Here is a 25,575-nt window from a genome sequence, read left to right as displayed (position 1 = left end):
ACACTACAAAACAAGTAAACGATGTAGACAGACCTGGACCTGAGAACTTACAAAATGACGAAGAACGCACGAACAGGAACAGACTACATACACGAACGACAAAACGAAACAGTCCCGTGTGGTACACATACACAGACACGGAAGACAATCACCCACAAACAAACAGTGTGAACAGCCTACCTTTATATGGTTCTCAATCAGAGGAAACGTCAAACACCTGTCCCTGATTGAGAACCATATAAGGCTAATTACAAATGACCTAAACATAGAAACACAAAACATAGAATGCCCACCCCAACTCACGCCCTGACCAACTAAACACATACAAAAATAACAGAAAACAGGTCAGGAACGTGACAGAACCCCCCCTTCAAGGTGCGAACTCCGGACGCACCACCAAAAGTCTAGGGGAGGGTCTGGGTGGATATCTGTCCACGGTGGCGGCTCAGGCTCTGGGCGTGGTCCCCATCCCACCATAATAAATCTCCGCTTTTTTATCCCCCTCACAATGACCACCCTCCAAATAACCCCACCTAAATTAAGGGGCATCACCGGGATAAGGGGCAGCTCCGGACAGAGGGACGGCAGCTCCGGACTGAGGGACGGCAGCTCCGGACTGAGGGACGGCAGCACCGGACTGGATGGCGGATCCTGGCTGGCTGGCTCTGGCGGATCCTGGCTGGCTGGCTCTGGCGGATCCTGGCTGGATGACGGCTCTGGCGGATCCTGGCTGGATGACGGCTCTGGCTGGTCATGGCTGGATGACGGCTCTGGCTGGTCATGGCTGGATGACGGCTCTGGCTGGTCATGGCTGGATGACGGCTCTGGCTGGTCATGGCTGGATGACGGCTCTGGCTGGTCATGGCTGGATGACGGCTCTGGCTGGTCATGGCTCGCTGACGGCTCTGGCTGGTCATGTCTGGCGGAAGGCTCTGGCTGATCCTGTCTGGCGGAAGGCTCTGGCTGATCCTGTCTGGCAGAAGGCTCTGGCTGATCCTGTCTGGCGGAAGGCTTTGGCTGCTCCTGTCTGGCGGAAGGCTCTAGCGGCTCCTGTCTGGCGGAAGGCTCTAGCGGCTCCTGTCTGGCGGACGGCTCTGTAGGCTCATGGCAGACGGGCGGCTTTGCAGGCTCATGGCAGACGGGCGGCTTTGAAGGCTCAGTACCGACGGGCAGTTCATGCGACGCTTGGCAGACGGACAGTTCAGACGGCGTTGGGCAGACGGGCAGTTCAGGCGCCGTTGGGCAGACGGGCAGTTCAGGCTCCGCTGGGCAGACGGGCAGTTCAGGCGCCGCTTGGCAGACGGGCAGTTCAGGCGCCGCTTGGCAGACGGCAGACTCTGGCCGGCTGAGACGCACTGTAGGCCTGGTGCGTGATACCGGAACTGGAGGTACCGGGCTAAGGACACGCACCTCAGGGCGAGTGCGGGGAGAAGGAACAGTGCGTACAGGACTCTGGAGACACACAGGAGGCTTGATGCGTGGTGCCGGAACTGGAGGCACTGGACTGGAGACACGCACCACAGGAAGAGTGCGTGGAGGAGGAACAGGACTCTGGATACGCACTGGAAGCCTGGTGCGTGGTGTAGGCACTGGTGGTACTGGGCTGGAGCGGGGAGGTGGCGCCGGAAATACCGGACCGTGCAGGCGTACTGGCTCCCTTGAGCACTGAGCCTGCCCAACCTTACCTGTTTGTATGCTCCCCGTCGCCCGACCAGTGCGGGGAGGTGGAATAACCCGCACCGGGCTATGTAGGCGAACCGGGGACACCATGCGTAAGGCTGGTGCCATGTAAGCCGGCCCGAGGAGACGCACTGGTGGCCAGATATGTAGAGCCGGCTTCATGGCACTTGGCTCAATGCTCAATCTAGCCCTACCAGTGCGGGGAGGTGGAATAACCCGCACCGGGCTATGTAGGCGAACCGGGGACACCATGCGTAAGGCTGGTGCCATGTAAGCCGGCCCAAGGAGACGCACTGGTGGCCAGATATGTAGAGCCGGCTTCATGGCACTTGGCTCAATGCTCAATCTGGCCCGGCCGATACGAGGAGCTGGTATGTACCGCACCGGGCTGTGCACACGTGCAGGAGACACCATGCGCTCTACTGCGTAACACGGTGTCTGCCCGTACTCTCGCTCTTCACGGTAAGTACAGGGAGTGGGCGCAGGTCTCCTACCTGACTTCGCCACTCTCCCTCTTAGCCCCCCCCAAGACATTTTTGGGGTTTACTCACAGGCTTCCTACCGCGTCGTCGTGCTGCCTCCATTCGCCGGTATCCCTCCTCGCACTGCGCCAGAGAATCCCAGGCGGGCTCCGGCACTCGCCCTGGGTTGATCGCCCACCTGTCGATCTCCTCCCACGTAGTGTAGCCCAGATCCTTCTCCTGCCTCCGAGCTAGCTCCTCGAAACGCCGCCTCTCTGCTTTCGCTGCCTCCAGCTCAGCTTTGGGGCGGCGATATTCTCCTGGTTGAGCCCAGGGTCCCTTTCCGTCCAATATTTCCTCCCATGTCCACGAGTCCTGGTTATTTTTCCGCTGTTGCTGGTTCCTCTCACGCTGCTTGATCCTTGTTTGGTGGGTGATTCTGTAACGGGTGTCCTCCTCCTCTTCGGGAAGAAGAGGAGGAGTAGGGATTGGACCAAAGCGCAGCGTATGTTGAATCCATAATAACGTTTATTAAAGAAAAGACGAAACACGAAAACTCTGTGACACACTACAAAACAAATAAACGATGTAGACAGACCTGGACCTGAGAACTTACAAAATGACGAAGAACGCACGAACAGGAACAGACTACATACACGAACGACAAAACGAAACAGTCCCGTGTGGTGCACATACACAGACACGGAAGACAATCACCCACAAACAAACAGTGTGAACAGCCTACCTTTATATGGTTCTCAATCAGAGGAAACGTCAAACACCTGTCCCTGATTGAGAACCATATAAGGCTAATTACAAATGACCTAAACATAGAAACACAAAACATAGAATGCCCACCCCAACTCACGCCCTGACCAACTAAACACATACAAAAATAACAGAAAACAGGTCAGGAACGTGACACCTATCATGGGGATCGCAGACTCTGAGAGGCCCACACACACTTACAAACACACATACACACACACACACGCACATGCACACTTACAAACACACACCTCATTGTCAGGTGACTGTGTTCAGGAAAAATTCCTTTCCCTAGTCATTGTTCCTCCTTAATCGGAGAGATACACGACAACTACTGTGATTATTATTATTTGACCATGCTGGTCATTTATGAACATTTGAACATCTTGGCCATGATCTGTTATAATCTCCACCCGGCACAGCCAGAAGAGGACTGGCCACCCCTCATAGCCTGGTTCCTCTCTAGGTTTCTTCCTAGGTTTTGGCCTTTCTAGGGAGTTTTTCCTAGCCACCGTGCTTCTACACCTGCATTGCTTGCTGTTTGGGGTTTTAGGCTGGGTTTCTGTACAACACTTTGAGATATCAGCTGATGTACGAAGGGCTATAGAAATAAATTTGATTTGATTTGACACCAATACGGATCCCACTGCTGCCACCATCTGTCAGTGTGCGTTGTGATTTAGTCATGGCAGACAAATATAGAAAACGTTAGGCGAACTTTACCAAGCATGCTTCAGTCAACTACAGGAAATAGTGAAGTGACAATATTTCCGGTTTTCTGTTTATTAACACTAATATTGCTGCAGGGATTCTCTGTGTTTCTGCTTCGCTTGAAGAGGGGATGAGGTTGACACCCTAAGCCCAGAGCGCCGTTTGTCACCTGTGACGTGACTGAAGCTCTTTGGGAGTGTTTAGTGTTCCCAGCAAGGCCATTTGGGATATTTAGTGGCTCCAGTGTGGTCGTTCTAGTGTTTAGAGACTTCAACGGAGTCGTGCTGACAGTGTTTAGTGCCCAGGGTGCATCTGTCTTCTGAGTTGACGAGCAGGGTCTCACTGGAGGGAAAGACAAAGAGGAAACAGATGCACCTTATCATCCCTGACACACACACACACACACACACACACACACACACACACACACACACACACACACACACACACACACACACACACACACACACACACACACACACACACACACACACACACACACACAGTGGCTGTTCATCGTACATACACACTGTACATCAGCAACACACACACCCTCGCAACACACAAACACACCCTCGCAACACACACACACACCCTCACAACACACACTACAAACTCAGGCAAGCACCATGTCTCTTTTAGGTGGGTTGCTGGCTCTAAAGTGGTGCACTTTGCCTAAGTGTCGTGGAGTGAAGGTTTTTCCAGTTTAGGTCCTGATGATTAAACCATGAACGAGGGTTATGGCTATGGGCTGCTTGAGAGATAAAGGTGGGCTCTCATTTTAAAAGGATTTTGGTAGAATGGCTCTGAGAATCTGGGTCAGTGGAGAAGGTGGGCGAACACAGTGATTTAGTTTCTCTTATATTACTGTGTGTGTGTGTGTGTGTGTGTGTGTGTGTGTGTGTGTGTGTGTGTGTGTGCGTGCGTGCATGCGTGCGTGCGTGCGTGCGTCGTGTGTGTATTTAATAGCTTAATAATGCATTATTAATGACCAGTAAATGAGAAGTAAATGGTGTGCTGATCCTGTTTAACAGAACTAAGTGATGGTGATTCAGGACTTTTTTATTTAACCTTCATTAGGACATTAGGATTCCAACCTGGTTCTGCACAGTATGTAGTAAATCATTTAGTAACATTAATTGAATGAGTTCTGCATTGCTTGCTGTTTGTGGTTTTAGGCTGGGTTTCTGTATAGCACTATGCGGCAGGCAACCTAGTAGTCTAGTGGTTAGAGTGTTGGACTAGTAACCGAAAGGTTGCAAGATTGAATCCCCGAGCTGACAAGGTAAAAATCTGTCGTTCTGCTCCTGAACAAGGCAGTTAACCCACTGTTCCTAGGCCGTCATTGAAAATAAGAATTTGTTCTTAACTGACTTGCCTAGTTAAATAAAGGTGGGAAAAAAAGTGATATCTGGAGAAAAAAAGGGCTTTATAAATACATTTGATTTGATTATTCATCAAGCTAGCTAGCGTTTAGCAGTAGGACTCTCTGACTCTACACCTGGAGGACTCTCCCAATCAGCGATTCATGAAATAAGTTCAGCTCACATTGTTTGGTGAGCATCAGGCCCAACTTTGTAAATGTTCTGGAATGGATAGCCTGAATAATTTAGAATGACTCTATACCAAACTCAATATACACATGTACCTCTATAAAGAGACGACTATGGAACAAATAGCATCTTTATGTTTCATTATTAATTCAAACTAATGAGCAGTACAGTATTGACCAAACACCAGTACTAATTAAGTCATGAAGGACAGAGGCTGGAGCAGAGCTGAGCTGAGTACCAACATGTACTGTAACCACCTTGCTGTTTTAAATACACGCGCCTGGACACATACGCACACACACAGGTACACACACGCATACACACACCGATGTCAATTAGGTCCAATCCGGTCTCCCTGGAAGGGAATTCTATCTAAAGCTCCATCCTCAGACTTAGCCTTTAATATCAATTATTTTCCCTGGCAGACGTCTCCTTCTTGTCAGGGGAGATTTAGCAGCGGACCATGTTGTTGCCAGAGTCTGAGGTTCTCGTGAGTAGTGATGGGATGGGATGTGATGCTAGCACACCCTGCTAGAGTGCTCCTACTGAGTTTCTCAGGGCTCACCAGTCAAGTTGTCACCTCCCGTGCTAACGTGCTTTATTGTCTGCCTCCCTCTCTCACATCCCGAACTTCAAAGGCCGCTTAATGCTCACGTTAGAAGCGGCGGTCCCTCATGTCGGATGGAGAAGGCGGGGCAGAATGATAAGTGTCTATCGGGAAATGTCTCCCGGGAACATTCAGGAGCACAAATGTCAGAGAGCGAGATGAAACGTGTCACTAAGAGGAGAGGCAGCAGGTGTTTTGAGAGAACAAACAGACAAAACACTGGAAACGCAGGCATCGTTTAGAAAAGAAATCCCACAGAGAAGGAAAAAAATACATGTGTGTATACATCCCCCAACCACACACAAACCCCTTCCTTTTATCTTAAGTCGTCTAATAAAGACATTATTGAAGACGGGTGGAAACAATTCACTTCCTCAGTCCAACGGCAGCCGTCCTTTCCTGGAGCGAGTCGATCCACACGGGTATCCCATTTTCCCTCCCTAATTTCCCTTTCCTTACTTCCTAATGTCTCCCACCCACCCCCTCTCTTCTGCTTTCCTCTCCCTCCTAGCGTACGTACAGTATAATTACATTTCCTGGGCTCGATCTCCGTGCTAAAATATTCTGTGGTGCATCCACGGGAGGGCCGGCAGCTACTCTCGTGCTCACGCTGGTTATCGCCATGCCACAGGCCCACACTCGCTCATTGTTCAACCCCGGCATCGTGATTAGTTAAGACGTGTCTCACGGCATCCCGTTCCACTAAACTTCCCCACCACCATCCACCACCGCCCTACAGACTAACTATATTTCTGTTATTATTAAATGATTTACTTTAATATCCTCAGATGGCTAAGATCCATTTGTATGTGATTTGTTTGTTTCTATATTTCTTAGTCTCCTTGTTTTTCTTTCTTTTTTTTTTTTTTTCTTTCTTTTTTTTTATCCCATTTTCTCCCCAATTTTCGTGGTATCCAATCGCTAGTAATTACTATCTTGTCTCATCGCTACAACTCCCGTACGGGCTCGGGAGAGACGAAGGTCGAAAGCCATGCGTCCTCCGAAGCACAACCCAACCAAGCCAAGCCGCACTGCTTCTTAACACAGCGCGCCTCCAACCCGGAAGCCAGCCGCACCAATGTGTCGGAGGAAACACCGTGTACCTGGCCCCCTTGGTTAGCGTGCACTGCGCCCGGCCCGCCACAGGAGTCGCTGGAGCGCGATGAGACAAGGATATCCCTACCGGCCAAACCCTCCCTAACCCGGACGACGCTATGCCAATTGTGCGTCGCCCCACGGACCTCCCGGTCGCGGCCGGCTGCGACAGAGCCTGGGAGCGAACCCAGAGACTCTGGTGGCGCAGTTAGCACTGCGATGCAGTGCCCTAGACCACTGCGCCACCCGGGAGGCCCTTGTTTTTCTTTATTTAATTAGCGCTGTATTGATATTGCCCCCGATTTCTTTCATTATTATTATGCTCCCCACAATGTCCAGATGTAATGAGCCTGCACACAACAGCACCTAATGAATTATGGTTGGTTTGCTTTAGCTGCCTGTCTGGTGGGGTCTGTGGGGACTCTGACAACTGCTGCAGTACAGATGGATACAGTAGGAATGTGGCTTGCAATATTGCCTGTGTATCATCTTGGATTGAAGCATTTCTCCATTGTATAGGTAAACGCGGATCGGTTTGCTTTTTCCACTGTCCTTTCCTTGTGGAGCTTATCAGATTCAGATGAATTTTCCCTAGAATTTATTTTTATTTTTAATTTCACCTTTATTTAAGAGGACGTTCATTTTCTTCCAGATTCATGCTACCATATCTGTCTTATCTAGTAATATCTAGAGATATTTTGGGCTTCAACTGTCAGAGTGATGGTTGCACCAAGGTGTTATCTCAAGGTCCTACCAAAGCAGCAAACATCCAGGGTTCCATGTACCATGTCACGCTAACCCCCAGCTATGCCGTTACTGCTCACTTAGCAAACCTGGAGTCTCCATGATAACAGGAGCCTGTCACCCATCTCCCCACCGCATTCTCCTTCCCTCCTCCTCGGGCAAAACAGTTCTACTCAGCAAAGCAAAATGGCAAAATCACACGTTTATTTTGAGTGAAGAGAGGCGCCATGAGTACCTGTCAAGGCAAGGCAGCGCTGAAATAATCTCCTCCACTTTTAGCACTGAACGGTTCAAGTTGACCTATGTCTTTACTCTCCCATGGAAACTGGAAGAACGGAGATTCTCTTTGTATAAAGTTGAGCACTTTGAATGTCTTAGCCCCAGCTAGGCTACATGGCTTTTCGGTTCTCTGTGCTTTCAAATGTTTGCTTCAGCACTTTTGGAAGACATGGGGTTACTGCATAACGGTTGTGTTTCAACTTCTTAAAGCAGTTGGAGGTGTTTAGCATGCCAATTCTAATTAGCAATCAAATTGTTGCTTTCTCTGTCAGATTCAAAGAAATACTAACTTCTCTCTCTCTCTCCTTCTCGCTCTCTCCTTCTCTCTTTGTCTCTCTCTCTCTCTATCTTCTACCCTCCTCAGATGAGCAGCAAGCGCTCCAGCAGTTTCCGACGGGCCATCGCCAATGGCCGCCGCACACTGCAGCGGGAGATCCTATTGGACGAGACGGGCCTGGGCGTGTACAAGCGCTTTGTGCGCTACGTGGCCTATGAGATCCTGCCCTGCGAGACAGACCGGCGCTGGTACTTCCACCAGAACAGCTTGTGTCCCCCTCCTGTCTTCATGGCCATCATTACCATCATCCAGGTGAGAGGTCTAAGATGACTGAGCTGCTCATTGCGTTGTGACCCACCTGAAGATGTTAGTATTGACTTATGACCTTTAAAATAAGCAGTACAATGTTTCTGGCATAAAACCTATTTAGCTTGAGGAATGAGGAAAGGGATGTGACCAAATAATGGGCACTGGGCAGTCTGGACACTGACCCACGCTTTGGTAAAAAGTGGTTAAGGGTGCGTATATTCAATGCCAGACCTCGAAGGCAACACTGTCAAATTGGCTTTCATGTTCGGATTCTTGGATTCTTATCAGCAACTGATGTCGAACTGGGCAACCAAGCCAGTGGAATATTCTCTGGCCAGTTTAGTGATATTAATGGAACAATTTAGTGACGGGAAAGAAAAGAAAACCACCAGACCGCTTTAGCCCGGGTGGCCATGACTTGAATAGGCAATGCTATAAAACCTGCAGCTACTCAACGAAGCCACAGCACTTCCTCTTCTAACTCACTGTCATTCTGAAGAAAGCCAAGTACTGTAAGTGCTCTTAAATGCTTCACAATGGCAGTGAACGGTCTGTAATGACAATTTGGCTAAGATAAAGACTATTTCCCGTTCATTTAAATTCATTGAAATTATGATTAATTGATCTATGAAAAAGGAGTTAATGGAATCGGACCAGCTGTGTGTGTCTCTGTCTCTATGTGCATCGCCTGTCGGTGCCAATGGAAGTCTTCAACCAATAAAGCAACAAAAAATAAAAAGACAACATTCATGGCATTTATTAGCTGAATCCCAATTGGCTCTCATAACAGAACTCTGTACTATATGATATAAATGAGTGTCTGAATGAAGAGACGTGGGTGTGAACCCAGCGCGTGTGTCGCCTCTCCCGTCAGATCATTGTGTTCATGTGCTATGGCATCATGCTGAATAAGTGGGTACTGCAGACGTACCAGCCAGACTTCATGAAGAGCTCCCTGGTGTACCACCCCAGACACCGCCTCCAGGTGTGGCGCTTCTTCAGCTACATGTTCATGCACGTTGGGTAAGAAACCACCCCACCTCATTCACACACACACACACACACACACACACACCTGCGCCTACACACACACACACGCACAGTCACTCACTCACAGTGCGGCGCAAAACGTAATTGATACTGCATTGACAGATAATAGACAGGGTTGATGGATAGACTGTGATAGATGACTTCTGTAGATACCTTTGAGCAAGTGTCTAGACCAAAGGAGCTGATTTAAAACACTATGCATTATTCCTTTGTCGTTGAGACCAGTGTCCTCCTCCTGTTCACTGTCTCTCTCAGGTTGGAACAGCTGGGGTTCAACGCTCTCCTCCAGCTGATGATCGGCGTTCCCTTGGAGATGGTCCATGGCATCCTACGCATCAGTCTGCTCTACATGGCTGGTGTAGTGGCAGGTGAGTGTCACGCTGTGTTAGTATCACATCGACCAATGATGCTATCGTGGGTTAATGTGTTAGCCATGTATTTTACTGCTGATAGTACTGTATTTTGGTACTTTGGTGTTTTAGTGTATTATTGTGTTGGTGTGATGTTGTGGTTCCTTTGTGTATTAGTCTGTTCCACATGGCTGATAAGTTAGCCATAACTGTGCACTACTGTTCTCATCCAACACAGTGGTTTGTATAAGTGTTTTAGTATGTGCACTTCAAAGATGACGTACTGTTTGATCCTTTTGATATATGAGACTGACCGGCTCGATTCGGTCTTATGTAGCAAAACTTGTATTGGTGTTTTCTACATTGGATAAAAGTAGAGACTCATTGAACATTGTATATCATACTCTACAGTTGAGGAACAATGGGAAGGTAATTCTGCTTTGAAAGTTGATAAACTTTGGGTAACCCCACATTTGAGAAAATAGCCCTTGAATGTTTTGGTATCCCTACTGGAGAGCTCTTCTTTTCAGCATCGTTCACACGCTCTTAGGCCTTAGCTCCACCCGTCTCTTTAAGGATTCACGTGAGGCCATGTGCTAAACAGAGTGAGTACGGTAGTGTACTAAACAACCACAGATTTCAAGACTAAAGGCTTATTTTTACTACGTCTATCGACATGTCTGTAGCTATACAGTTGTCACAGTGACATCAGGAACATTCTATTGTCGTCCGACATCAAACTTGTCGTTGTCTTTATGAATAAGTAGAAACACAAAAATGACAGGCTGCATGACATTAGCTCTACATGGCTGGTGTAGAGCTGGCTGGCTGGTGGTCCAACATCGCATAACTGGTGTATTTTAACACCAACGAATCCATCTGTTTAAAAATGAATTTATATGTCAATCTAGCAAACCAGGCAATGTTTTGTTTAGTTTCTAGCGTGTTAGGTAGCTACAGTGCTGTGAAAGTATTTGCCCCTTTACAATTGTCTCTACTTTTATTACAGAATGATCTTCAACCAAAACCTAATGTTAGATAAATGGAACCTGAGTGAACAAATAACACATAATTACGTACTTATTTAATTTAGTTCATAAACAAAGATATGCAACACCCAATACCTCTGTGAAAAAGTTAATTGCCCCCTTATACTCAATAACTGATTGTGCCACCTTTATCTGCAATGCCTGCAACCAAGTGCTTCCTGTAGTTGTTGATCAGTCCACTCTTGCATGCAGAACTGCTTTAACTCAGCAACTTTTGTGGGTTTTCCATGAACTACTCGTTTCAAGTCCTGCCACAACATTTAACTTGGGATTAAGTGTGGCTCAGTTGGTAGAGCATGGCGCTTGCAACGCCAGGGTTGTGGGTTCATTTCCCACGGGGGGACCAGGGTTCAATTCCCACGGGGGGACCAGGATGAATATGTATGAACTTTCCAATTTGTAAGTCGCTCTGGATAAGAGCGTCTGCTAAATGACTTAAAATGTAAATTAAAAAAATTAAGTCTGGACTTTGACTAGGCCATTCCAAAACTTCAAATTTGTTGCTTTTTAGCCATTTTATGTAGACTTGATTGTGTGTTTTGGATCATTGTCTTGCTGCATGACCCAGCTGCACTTCAGCATCAGCTCACAGACGGATGGCCTGACATTCTCCTGTAGAATTCTCTGATACAGAGGAGAATTCATGGTTCCATCTATTAAGGCAAGTCATCCAGGTCCTGAGGCAGAAAAGCATCCCCAAACCACCACACTACCACCACCATGCTTAAACGATGGTATAAGATTCTTAATGTGGAATGCAGTGTTTGGTTTTCGCCAGGCATAATGTGACCCATGTTGTCCAAAAAGTTATACTTTTGACTCGTCTGTCCATAAAACATTATTCCAAGAGTCTTGATGATCATCCAGTTGTTTTTGGAAAACCTGAGTCACCTGAGTCTTTTTGGATGAGATGAGTCCCATTATGTCTGCCGAAAACCAAACACTGCATTCCACAGTAAGAACCTCATACCAACGGTCAAGCATGGTGGCTGGATTTTCTCCATCTCCTTAGCTGTCATACTCTGCTTTCACCGGACATTCCACTGATTTCAAAACTCGGTCCTCCAGAAAGCAGAGAGCAGTTCTTCGGGATATCTTTCAATAAAGCAGCGTTAGACAGGATTAGCTACCTACACATACCAAGCAGCTCATGTTAGACAGAACCATGCTCCATGGCAGACCAATCTGAATTCATCTCTCGGCATGTCCAGCCCATTCATTATCTCAGCCAATCATGGCTAGTGGGAAGGTTCCTGTCTTTTTCTGTGGCTAAACCAACTAGGCTCGTAATTTAACAATTTCATTCGTATTTACAGATGGCATACAAGTTTGTTAAGTTAAGGCACATGAAAGTTCACATGTTGCAGAAGGCATTTCTGCCAAAAAACGCATTTTCATTAAAAAAAATGTAGTAACGCGCGACATACGCCTAGTTTCCTGAAATGAGTCACATATACTGAACAAAAACATAAAACGCAACATGTAAAGGGTTGGTCCCATGTTTCATGAGCTGAAAAAAAAGATCCCAGAAATGTTCCATACAAAAAGCTTATTTCCCTCAAATGTTGTGCACAAAGTTGTTTACATCTATGTTAGTGAGTGTTTCTCCTTTGCCAAGATAATCCATCCACCTGACAGGTGTGGCATATTAAAAAGGTGATTAAACAGCATGATCATTACACAGGTGCACCTTGTGCTGGGGATAATGAAAAGCCATTCTAAAATGTGCAGTTTTGTCACACAACACAATGCTACAGATGTCTCAATTTGAGGGAGCGTGCAATTGACATGCTGACTACCGGAATGTCCACCAGAACTGTTGCCAAATAATTAAATGTTAATTTCTCTACAACAAGCCGCCACCAACGTAATTTTTGAGAATTTGGCAGTACGTCCAACCGGCCTCACAACCGCAGACCACGTGTAACCACGGCAGCCCAGGACCTCCACATCCGGCTTCTTTACCTGCAGGAATGTCTGAGACCAGCCACCCGGACAGCTGATGAAACTGAGGAGTATTTCTGTCTACTATAAAGCTCTTTTGTGGGAAAAAAACATTCTGATTTGCATGGCCTGGCTCCTCAGTGGGTGGGCCTGACTCCCAAGTGGGTGGGCCTATGCCCCTGCCCAGTCATGTGAAATCCATAGATTAGGGCCTAATGGATTTATTTCAATTGACGGATTTCCTTATATGAACTGTAACTCAGTAAAATTGTTGAAATTGTTGCATGTTGCATTTTAATTTTTGTTCAGTTACATAGCCTCTGTGAGTCCAGATCACGTAACTGTATACTTGAACCACTTTTGTTCAGAGCAGGAGCTGACGCACTTGAAGGACTGTTGACAACAAACTTCATTTCTTTCCGTCCTCCTCATTGGCAGTGTTGGGATTTAGGCCTATGAATCCACTTTGATTCTGTGATGTGGTTTCCGTTGCCATATCCCACCCCCACTACTGCAAAAATTTTATCGACTCTGATGTGCAAAGCTATTGTTTCCATAGCTCTCTTTCATCTACATTCTGCATTATTTTGTTTTCTGACTTCGTAAATCACTTTCTCAATGACTTTTATTTGATTGCTGTCAGAAGCTGAAGCCTAATTCCAATTGAGCAATATTCATACATTTTGCTAGACCTGTATAATTTCACGGGCTGTTTCTCAATTGTCAACTAAAAACAAATTATTTCACTACCCCGGTTTTCCTCCTAGCGTACAGATGTAGGATCTTAATTTGAGCCAGTTTGCTACAGCAGCAAAATAATCCATCAACAGGAAATATTAATTATTATGTGGGTTATAACTAATAGATATTTTTGTAGGGGTTGATATATTTTTTGTAAGAGAAAATCAAGTCTGAAATTTCAAAGTGGAAATTCCAAACTTCAGAAGCCTTTTTTAAACCTCAAATACACTGCAAGTTTTATATTCCCTGCATTGCAGTAAAGTTCTCCAGCAACAGTGTGATCAAATTAAGATCCTACATCTGTAAGCTTGTCTAAATGTCGTTCTATCTCCTTGTACTCCCTGAAAATGACGCACACACAGTACATGCTCATGAATTATTGGAGCTTTGATTAAAAAAAATACGTATGATGACAGAATCGCAGAGAGGTGGAAAGAGAGAGAGAAAGCGAATAAGAGAAGCTAAGTAATGCAGGCTTCATCTACCTGGTATTGGCATAAGAGCAGACGAGATTCTGGGATTTGAGATGCAATCAAAACTGAAGGAGGAGGAAAAGCAGTGGCAGGCCTTTTTGAAGCAGGTGGAGCAGTGCCAGGGGAGTTTGGGGTTCATAGGCTCAGCCGGGGCTCAAAATCACAGGTTCAGGTAGGGTTATAGGGGGGCTAATGATGAGAGATACACGTACTAACAGGGGAGTTGTGAGAGAGCGAGGGTTGACTTTCAGGTGAGAGGTCAATGGGGCCAACCGCCGCAGCTCTAGGCACAGTAGGAGGGTAATAAAGACACGGAGCCCCGAGCCCTCTTGCCTTCGGCTAACATTTTACATGAAAATAACAGGCAGACATCAAACAGGGGAAGGGGGGGGGGGGGTACTGACGCTCCGTCTGGAGTTTTAGTGCGGCTTATTTAATGGCAGACACGATATAGCAAGCCTTAAAGCTTTATGCTGTTGGAATACATTGTCTGTGATATGAAGTTTGAGTTAGGGCTGAGCAGCAGCTTCCATTAAGGCGATCGTAACAATACATTTTCTACTGTGCTTTCCATGGGTTATTCCAATATGTCTATCTTTTGTGAAGTTAATGCCTACCTCAAGGAGAACAACCCTGTGACGTTGAGTCTTCTTTGCATTCAAGTCTCTGTTTTTCCCAGAAATCTCCTCTCTTTGATTGTTTGTGAACGATATAAAAGATGCCCAGGGATACAGATTACTGGAACTCAGTTTGTAGCCTCATGTTTATATTCATGTTTTGTCTTGCTTATGAGTTCAATCGTGTCAGAATGTGTTTGTTTTTCTTGGAGAGCAGTAGACCTCACAGGGTTTAGTTGTGCTCTGTGATTACATCCTCACAGACCTTCAGCAGGTAGTGTGTGTGTGTGTGTGTGTGTGTGTGTGTGTGTGTGTGTGTGTGTGTGTGTGTGTGTGTGTGTGTGTGTGTGTGTGTGTGTGTGTGTGTGTGTGTGTGTGTGTGTGTGTGTGTGTGTGTGTGTGTTCGGTACACAAGTTAAAGGGAGTCGATTATACACAGTAAACGTGTCCAATCTATAGTTATTTTCACATTTCTCTTGAGTAAATATACCATCAACTCTTCATTAAATGATGTGGAGGATGATGAAGCCTTGCTAATCCATGAAAGCCGCACTGCGTGCTGGTTTTCAGTATCCACCAGAACATAGGCTAATTAATTAATTATTGTAATAGAAGGTCACTGCACAAAGCCTTGTATTTCCAAGTGTAAATACGCTTATACTTTCATTAGTGTGTGTGCATTAGTGTGTGGGTGTTGACCGAAAAGCAGTGGACCTTGTAGGCCTATAGAGACCAGTGGTGGTTGGTGACCTGAACAATTTAGGAGGATGGGAGACCCACGGTATAGGCGCAGACCGCACAGAGACGACAAAGCCCGTTTCAAAATCGTTAACGGCAAATTATTTTATAACCTTAAACTCTTAACAATGACATTTAGAGTAAAATATGATGGGGAACGGGAATGAGAGGCCTACTTACAGTGTTGGGAAGGGATCACAGCAGTGACTGAATGAGGGTATGAGGCATGAGTGGAGCTGTTCAGAGACTTGACTTCAGTGCAGGACAGGCTCATCGTGGTTGGATGGTGTCGGAGAACAGCGTCACACTTCCACTGAGGGCAGGACAGGATTTGACTGGGAAGTCAAAATGCAAGAACACAATACAGTTAGACAAAAAAAAAGCTAAGAATGAGTTTGTCCAAGCCAGGATCAAAAACACATTGATGTGTATGTGTAATAATGTGATTGTGTTAGTGTACAGTGGGGCAAAAAAGTATTTAGTCAGCCACCAATTGTGCAAGTCCTCCCACTTAAAAAGATGAGAGAGGCCTGTAATTGTCTTCATAGGTACACTTCAACTATGACAGACAAAATGAGAAAAAGAAATCCAGAAAATCACATTGTAGGATTTTTTATGAATTTATTTGCAAATTATGGTGGAAAATAAGTATTTGGTCAGCTACAAACAAGCAAGATTTCTGGCTCTCACAGACCTGTAACTTCTTCTTTAAGAGGCTCCTCTGTCCTCCACTCGTTACCTGTATTAATGGCACCTGTTTGAATGATGAAAATTACAGGCCTCTCATCTTTTTAAGTGGGAGAACTTGCACAATTTGTGGCTGACTAAATACTTTTTTGCCCCACTGTATATGATTGACTCTACATAAAGTCATGAGAGAACATTGACAGGGGTTCTTACAGTGCTTGGAGAGGAAACATTCAATGTGCCAATGGATGAGAGGGCACAATCAGGTCATATCAGGAGAGAGTTGACACGTAGTGGAGTGGACATCCCTTCTTAATCAGGGAACAGGAGGCGACTTAGCTGTAAATACAAATAGCAGATCCATTCCATTAGAGCAGCACCATCATAGGTTTGGGCAACACGTTTCTCCATGAAGTTAAACTCAGACATCTCAGACTTCCCAAAGTAAAACACAGACTGCGCATCAAAGTAGCCAAAGAAATGTTCCTGAATAAAGCCCTGATCATCCACATAACTGACACTAACTGAGAACTGCGAGCTACAGCTGATGTCTGTGATTTCATCCATTTGCCACGCGAGACAATGTGCTGTGCCAACCTCTCTTTTAATCTCACTTGCAATGGAAGCTATCAAATCATCCTGAATTGATTGTGACTGTAACAGAGACGCAGGAAGCAGGTGCAGTTGGTGAGTTCAATAGGAACGACCAGAGTGAATACAAAAACATGAACCATGAACATGAAAACAGGAAACAATACTACCAAATGGGTGATACAACAGAGCGCTAGATAAAGAGGAAGTCATCAGGGAGTGATGGAGTCCAGGTGTGCCTCATGATGGGGCCCAGATGTGCGTAATGATGGTTGCCAGGTGTGCATAATGATGGGTTGCCAGGACCGGTGGTTAGTAGACCGGCGACGTCGAGCTCTGGAGTGGGGGAACGGGAGTAGACGTGACATCGACATCCCAGAGAAGACAGTAGATACTTCCATGGCCCGAGCAGCCGCACACAAGCCTAAGATCACCATGCGTAATGCCAAGCGTCGCCATTGGACTCTGGAGCAGTGGAAATGCGTTCTCTGGAGTGATGAATCATGCTTCACCATCTGGCAGTCTGATGGACAAATCTGGGTTTAGCGAATGCCAGGAGAACGCTACCAGCCCCAATGCATAGTGCCATCTGTAAAGTTTGGTGGAGGAAGAATAATGGTCTGGGGCTGTTTTTCATGGTTTGGGCTAGGCCCCTTAGTTCCAGTGAAGGGAAATCTTAACGCTACAGCATACAATGGCATTCTGGACGATTCAATGCTTCCAACAGTTTAGGGAATTCCCTTTCCTGTTTCAGCATGACAATGTCCCCCGTGCACAAAGCGAGGTCCATACAGAAATGGTTTGTCGAGATTGGTGTGGAAGAACTTGACAGGCACAGAGCCCTGACCTCAACCCCATCGAACACCTTTGTTATGAATTTGAACGCCGACTGCGAGCCAGGCCTAATCGCCCAACATCAGTGCCCGACCTCACTGATGCTCTTGTGGCTGAATGGAAGCAAGTCCCTGCAGCAATGTTCCAACATCTAGTGAAACGCCTTCCCAGAAGAGTGGAGGCTGTTATAGCAGCAAAGGGAGGGGGACCAACTCCATATTAATGTCCATGATTTTGGAATGAGTTGTTCGACAAACAAGTGTCCACATACTTTTGGTCATGTAGTGTATGTGGAAAAATCCATACTGTACCTCCCATATCAACATATTCATTCAAACAACGATAAGAAATATGGCTTTGCAGTAATGCTGATTCTCAATTCGAATAATGGTTTCAATCCATCATTGAGTTCTCTCTTAATGGGTTTGATTCAGGAGCATTCTGTTGGGCATCCAGTTGTCAATGTGATAACCTGAGACGGGGCTGAATCGATTTTTTTGTTTTCTCTGTTCTTCAGTTTTGTAGAAATTGCTATGATATTTCTACAACGCGCCTTGTATTTTTTTCTGAAAATATTCACATTTCTTTGCAAGGGACCCGTGTGGGTTGACAAGTCATTGTCAATTTTGTCTCATAGTTTCATCATGTTGTGGATACACATTACATCGGTATTAAGGAGTCCACATTGTATTTCCCAAAGGGGAAATTTAAGGCATAGAAATTCGATGCGCCATGATATGAGATGGATTAGCAATCCTTTGTATTTGAAATAATTTTTTATCAGAATACAATGTTAGAATCTTGGCCCTCTTTAATCTCTTCCCAGGAAGTTAATTTGTATGAGTGTTGTTGTGGATACCTGGTATGGCTGTCGTGTTACAGAGGATTCCGATCAGACTGTTATTTTCCATTTTCTGAGGCCCAATGTGGGAAAACTTTAAGCCAGCCTTTAGGGAGAGGGAAAGGGAGAACGAGAGCACAGTAGAAGAGTAGAGGGGAGGAGAGAAGAGGATGCAGAGAACACAAGGCTAGATAAATCACCTCGGGTGCCAAGGAGAGGTGACTCAGGGCGTGACTCGGACACCCTGGCACTGAGGCTCTGACTCCAGGCGGAAGGATATTTAATATTCACTGTGGTCTGATTTGAGAGAGAGGAGACACTCTTTTGGCGTATGTAGTTGTCAATATGGCTTTGCTTCTGCTAGTTGAGTCACTTGCTTTATTATACTTTTGGTTCTGTGAATTTATGAATGGTGTTCTACACTACACAGTACATTAGTAGTATAGCCTGTACTGAGCTCTGTTTAACCTGTATTGTTTATAAGCCCTGGTGCTGCATTAAGCCCCTGGCCTTGTGTGTAGTTCTGTGGCTGTGAGCCCCTCGATGTAGTCTCCCGGTGGCAGGGTAGTGTGAATCTGCATTGAGGAGGCAGGCAGGGTGACCTTGGCGCGGTGCAGTGGGTGGCTGGTTCATTGGCTGCCGGTGTGATTATGGTAATCCCCCAGCCTTCCTCCATGGGGCCCTTCTCACCGTCAACCCCACCACACAATGTGGCACCATCCAGGCTCACTTCGTCTGCCAGTCTTCCCCCTGCGGCCTCACTGGTAATGATACCAATGATAACGGATGGCTTTAGTGTAGTGCAAGTTGTTCAACCTCATCCGAGGAACCTGGAAGTGTGGGGGATTTTCCCATCTCATGCTTTGTTGTAATGCAGCAACACCCTCCTGGGTGATGCACGGTGGCCATTTTGTGCCAGAATTGTTTCTGAAGTGTTGTGGTTGTCCCAAATAATTACTTTATATTTTATTTCTGTGGGTTGTTCAGTCTAGTCCAGTTACATTCTGTTTGTTTCTATTGGACACTGAACAGTGGCTCCATAACCTTGAGCAAAGCACAGGACTGTATTTCATGGATGTTTTCTTGGCAATCTTTAAAAAAAATCTCCCAAGGTCATTTGTTGTGTCTGTTTGCTGAAAAGTAGCCGTGACTGAGAACGACATTGGTTGTGACCAGAATCTACACTCTTAGGAAAAAAGGAGCTATCTATAACCTAAAAGGGTTATTCGGCTGGCCCCATAGGAGAACCCTTTGAAGAACCCTTTTTGGTTCCAGGTAGAATCCTTCTCCCATGGGAACAACAGAATAACCTTTTTGGAACCGTTTTTTTTAACAGTGTATTCAAACACATACCAGTAGCCACTCATACTTATCAGCACAGGCATTCACACACACCCAGAGACACAAACAGTACAAACAAACACCATAGTATACACCACACTTACACTCTCATTAGCCTATGCCCCCCACCCACCCCTCTTTCTATCTCTCTCAATCTCTCAGAAACACGCAAACACACGTGCACACCACACCCAGAGGTGAGATGTGATTATATCTGGCCTCTGACACCTGGTGCTGTGTTGGATGGTCTCTTCTCTCAGCAGCTCTGAGGATGTGACTGCTGGAGACTATTGATTTTTCTCGATGCCCCCTGTACTTCCGGGAAACATAAATATTATCATATTTTTCCCAGCCTGGCAAATTTGGACAGAGTAGAACGCTGCCTGTGATAGAATAAACCGAATCAATCTCCGAGGAGACCAAGGGCGAGGTGTCTTTTGACCGGGTGTTTTAGCACAGCGCAAATGTTCTGAATTTTATATCTCTCTGTGGGATGATTTGAAGCGCTGCTCTCGCATCGCACTCATGTTGTTATTGCTGTTTTTGTTTTTATAGAGTAGCGTTTAAGGAACCCTCTGATTATGTGGAACTCGGTGTTTAGACTGGGCTGTTGTGTTGTTTGTATATCGAGCTTAAATGTTGTCTCTGTCTGGCTAATATGACCACACATGCACTCACTGACACACACACTCACACATAGGCTCAAAACCACACGCAGATACACTCCCGCTCACACACATCCCCCCCACACATCGACTCCATGACTGCTTCTACTGGACTCCTATTTATTATTACTACACAATGACTATTTCTTATTACTACACAATGACTATGTATTATTATTTCACAATGACTATGTATTATTATTTCACAATGACTATTTATTATTACTACACAATGACTATGTATTATTATTTCACAATGACTATGTATTATTATTTCACAATGACTATTTATTATGACTACACAATGACTATTTATTATGACCACACAATGACTATTTATTATTATTTCACAATGACTATTTATTATGACCACACAATGACTATTTATTATGACCACACAATGACTATGTATTATTATTTCACAATGACTATTTATTATTACTACACAATGACTATGTATTATTATTTCACAATGACTATGTATTATTACTACACAATGACTATTTATTATTATTTCACAATGACTATTTATTATTATTTCACAATGACTATTTATTATGACTACACAATGACTATTTATTATGACTACACAATGACTATTTATTATGACTACACAATGACTATTTATTATGACTACACAATGACTATTTATTATGACTACACAATGACTATTTATTATTATTTCACAATGACTATTTATTATGACTACACAATGCCTATTTATTATTATTTCACAATGACTATTTATTATGACTACACAATGACTATTTATTATGACTACACAATGACTATTTATTATGACTACACAATGACTATTTATTATGACTACACAATGACTATTTATTATGACTACACAATGACTATTTATTATGACTACACATTGACTATTTATTATGACTACACATTGACTATTTATTATTACTACACAATGACTATTTATTATTACTACACAATGACTATTTATTATGACTACACAATGACTATTTATTATTACTACACAATGACTATTTATTATTATTTCACAATGACTATTTATTATGACTACACAATGACTATTTATTACTACTACACAATGACTTTATTATTACTACACAATGACTTTATTATTACTACACAATTACTATTTATTATTACTGCACAATTACTATTTATTATTACTACACAATGACTATTTATTATTACTACACAATGACTATTTATTATTACTACACAATGACTATTTATTATTACTGTGCAATCTATTTCACAACTCCCCGGCACGTGTAAATATCCTACTTTCGTCTGAGCGCCTTCTTGCATTATATTTGAGCAACATTTGATCCTATTTTTATTGATTGAGTTGTTATTGTTATTATTCTTTATACACTTACTTGCTTCCCTGTTGTTGTTGCATTGTCTAGTGGTGAACCTGCAAGTAAGCATTTCGTTGCACTGTGTACTCCATGTGCATCATGTGTATACAGTATGACAGAAAACAAACCTGAACTTGATATGGGGACTCTGGTGGTTTGTTGTGACTGGATGTCCAGGTGTAAGGGTTTTGAAAGGACTCATTCCCTTGGTGACCTGGTATGTGTGAACTGGGGATGATGAGTAAAAGGCCTCAGTCTCCTCTTTCCGTTAAGGTCATTCGTCGATTTCAATCTCTTCCTCTGTCCTCTGACTCTACACCAAGCCAGGGAGATGGATTGTGGTGGCAGATTGGATGGGGACTGATTGTAGATTGTTCCGCTCCCCTTGGAGAAAAGCCACAGAGAGGAGGATATTTCTCTTATCTTTCCGTGCCCACGAAGGACCAGAGAAGGGCTGGCAGGGAGAGGGAGGGTTTATCTCTATCCCAGGTATACCTCCATATTTTAAACAAACTTTCCTAGATTGACAGGACCATTGCAATTCTATTGGGACTTGAAAATGGACTCCCGTCAAGTAAATGACCCGTTATGACCATATCAAATAGAGTAGACAAAAGCCCATGTGAAAGATGGCTAGCCTCCAGTTATGTCACCCCATCCACCCTCCTCTTGCCCACTCCTGTCCGCCACTCATTATCAAGGACAGGCAGTAAAGTTCCCGTATGCCCTCTCATCCTGTTGCGTGTGGCTCTTGTTGTGTAATGACTGCAGATACCACTCCATCAGAAATCTATTTGACCAAGGAACAAAAGTGCACAACTTTATAGATCTGTGCTGTATAAGGTTTAAGGCTAAGGTTAGGTTTAAGATAAAGGCTGTGTTTGTTTCCTTGCAAAGATGATCCATGTGTGCTTATCCCAGTGTAACAGAACAATGTGTTGACCTTCTGACCTAAGCTCAGTTGCAGTCCTGTCATGTGCACCACTTGTGAGCATTCAGTCCCCATTGCAGTAAACTTGTGTTGATTTTAGATTGCCAAGGTTGCTGGTGACAATTTCCTGGTCATGTTTACTGTGGCTGCCTCCTCTCTCAACCTTGTTCTCTGCAGCACTGCAAACAGCACACTAATTAATCTCTGTCTCGTTAAAGGATGTCAGTTTCACTTTGCCTGAAGAACAGTGGTTACTCCTACTCCGGGTAAACCCCCACCCCTCGAGAAAACACACACCTGCCTTTTGTTAAGTGTCCTGCCCCCATACACTCTCTCTACTCTCTCTCTCATCCTCTCTCTCTCTCTCTCTCACCCCCTTTCTCTTTCTCTCCCTCCCTCTCCCTCCATTTCTGCTTGGTAAATAAATCTGATCAGGCATTTCCTCAGTTTATTAGCCAGGCGAGGCAGCCTTTCGAGTGGGAGAGTGCTGACTGCAGCACATCTCACTTGCAGGGCCGGGGGATTTAATACATAGCAGATGTATCTGTCTGAGGCGAGCGTGTACAAACTGAGCAACCGGAACTTCAACTAAACAATCCTCTCAGAGGATAGAAATAGCCTCTATTGAAAAGAGCTTTGAAAGGAAGAATTCTCAAGCACCTGAGTTCGGTTTAAGGCTGAGGCAAAGTGGAGTGTAGTACATTTCAACTGTTTGGTATTGATTATAGTCACTCATCGATGATGATTACCAAGAAACATTGTAGAAAAACAAGCTGTCCATGTATGCAGTTTAGTCTGGGTAATAGCAAACTATGTGGGATCAGATATCAGACACGGTCATCGCATTTCCGTGAATTGAGAGCTCTGAGTTAACTGACAAAATGTTTTATATCCTTCCTTTCACAGTGAAGGATTTAAAGGAACGGAGTAGGTGAATCATGGAGTGTGTGAATCACATGAATAAATCACCACTCCTTGTCCTTGCAGCGTCCCTTTCTGATTCACTTATTGACTGGCCAATCAGAAAATGCTGCTCAATGCATGTTAATGCTCTGGGCCAATTAGTGTCAATTGGTGTCCTTAGTGCTCCATACAGTTTGGGTCATATGATAAAATAGGTTGACAAATCCCACATGTTTTGGTTAAGCTCTTATCTGTCCAAAATCACCTAAAAAGTGTAACGCTACAACAATATTTTAACCTGTTCCACCTACAACTGTTTAACCCTGCTGTGCTGTTGAAATACTCTATACGGCAGCTATCCTTTTGAAAACACTAAGCATGTTCGCTCCGAAAGCACAGAGGTGGGTGTATAGGCAGCCAGAGTAGCTTTTTTTGTTGTTGTTGAAGGATTCTTAAGTTATTGCATCATTTTCTGTTCTGTTCTGTAGCTGCCAGTTGAGCCACTGGAGTGAATCCCTTAGGCACTCAGCTCTGGTCTTGGATCAGTTTTCCCTTGGTCATGGTTAGCCATTGCTTAAGGGCATCATCTACTCACATCACTGCCAATCTGCTTGGTTTAGTTTGACATGCAAAACCAGAGTCAGTCGAGTTCACCCACAAAAGAGGATCATCGTCACATAGTCACTGTAAATGTGACCCTGAGTATATAGTGTAAAACTGCATTCTATGCATTACAAGATGATTCATACTGTAAACATACTGTGCGCACATATACACACACACACACACCACACTCACACACACACACACCACACACACACACACACACACACACACACACACACACACACACACACACACACACACACACACACACACACACAAAGACCTGGGGGGTGAACTTGATGATGCTTAGAAAATCAGCACAGTAAATCCATCTGCGCATGAACTGTAAACTGCCAACAACACACAGAAATAATCTGAGACCTCACGTCTGGGCTCCCGATGAGTGAGATATCCCTAAATCTCCAACTCCCTGTGAACAGGAGAGCCCAGATGACAGGCCCTGGTTAATATTCATATCCAAAGCCCTTTAACCAGAGCTGTGCTAGCAGGAGGAGGGAGCTGTGTGAAAGACTTCTGTCCTCCCTACGGACTCCTTCGCTTCCCTTTCAGGCCGGGGGTCTCTGGGCTCCCTCCCTCCCTGCTCCCCCCACTTTACTACAGATGCGGCATCCCGTCAGCGACTAGTGTCATGTGGCCCTGGGCCACTGGCTGCTTAATAGGATGTAGCCGTAGCGATGTGGCAGTGCTAGTGCTAAAACAGTGCAGTGTTGTTATGACAGCCTGCCAACTACATTACATCTCTGTGCTGTGTTCTAAAGGAAACTCATTCATAGTATGAGTATCATGAGTTACTCTTGCATTTGTACTGTGAATTCACCTTTGCAGTTCAAATGTACATGAAAGCTTCACTTACAGTTAGTCTTAACTGGAAAATACATGCTGTATTGAAGTAATAATTGAACCATATTGAATTTATATTTTTGAGGATTCGAGGAACACATCTGAGAGTAGCCTGTATGAAAGTTGCTCCAATTCCATTTTTTTCCCCGCGACTTTGAAGAGATCAGAGAGCACTCAGTATGTAATTGCAATTTCTTGGAACCACAAAAAAATGAGGCAATATGGATCTTTACAAGTCTTCAGCTGCTGCACTCACTTCATCAAGCGTCGAATCCTCCAGCAATCCATGTAAAATAGAACCGCGAGTGTCGGAGGGAAAGGGGGGGATAAATGACTCAGGAAACGCACTCCGATTTCCATCTGTCATCTGATGATGATCACCACTGCCACCACAGGCTGACAGGGCACTCTTTAAGGACACGCACGCACGCACGCACGCACGCACGCACGCACACACACACACACACACACACACACACAGACAGAATATGAATGGAATAGGCATTATAGATGAATG

General features: G+C 44.9%; 1 protein-coding gene across 1 annotated transcript in view; it reads left to right on the top strand.

Moving 5' to 3' along the window:
• Nucleotides 1-25,575, top strand: part of rhbdl1 (rhomboid, veinlet-like 1 (Drosophila)) — a 41,634-nt gene that overhangs the window by 2,678 nt on the left and 13,381 nt on the right. The window contains exons 2-4 of the mRNA XM_038990390.1: nucleotides 8,263-8,487; nucleotides 9,359-9,507; nucleotides 9,790-9,902. Coding sequence (XP_038846318.1) covers nucleotides 8,263-8,487; nucleotides 9,359-9,507; nucleotides 9,790-9,902 — 487 coding nt within the window. The remainder of the gene's footprint in view (nucleotides 1-8,262; nucleotides 8,488-9,358; nucleotides 9,508-9,789; nucleotides 9,903-25,575) is intronic.

The sequence above is a fragment of the Salvelinus namaycush genome, chromosome 4 (genome assembly GCF_016432855.1).
Source record: "Salvelinus namaycush isolate Seneca chromosome 4, SaNama_1.0, whole genome shotgun sequence".
Classification (NCBI taxonomy): domain Eukaryota; kingdom Metazoa; phylum Chordata; class Actinopteri; order Salmoniformes; family Salmonidae; genus Salvelinus; species Salvelinus namaycush.
The sequence above is the reverse complement of the archived record's forward strand: the minus strand, read 5'-3'. Positions and strand labels throughout refer to the sequence as shown.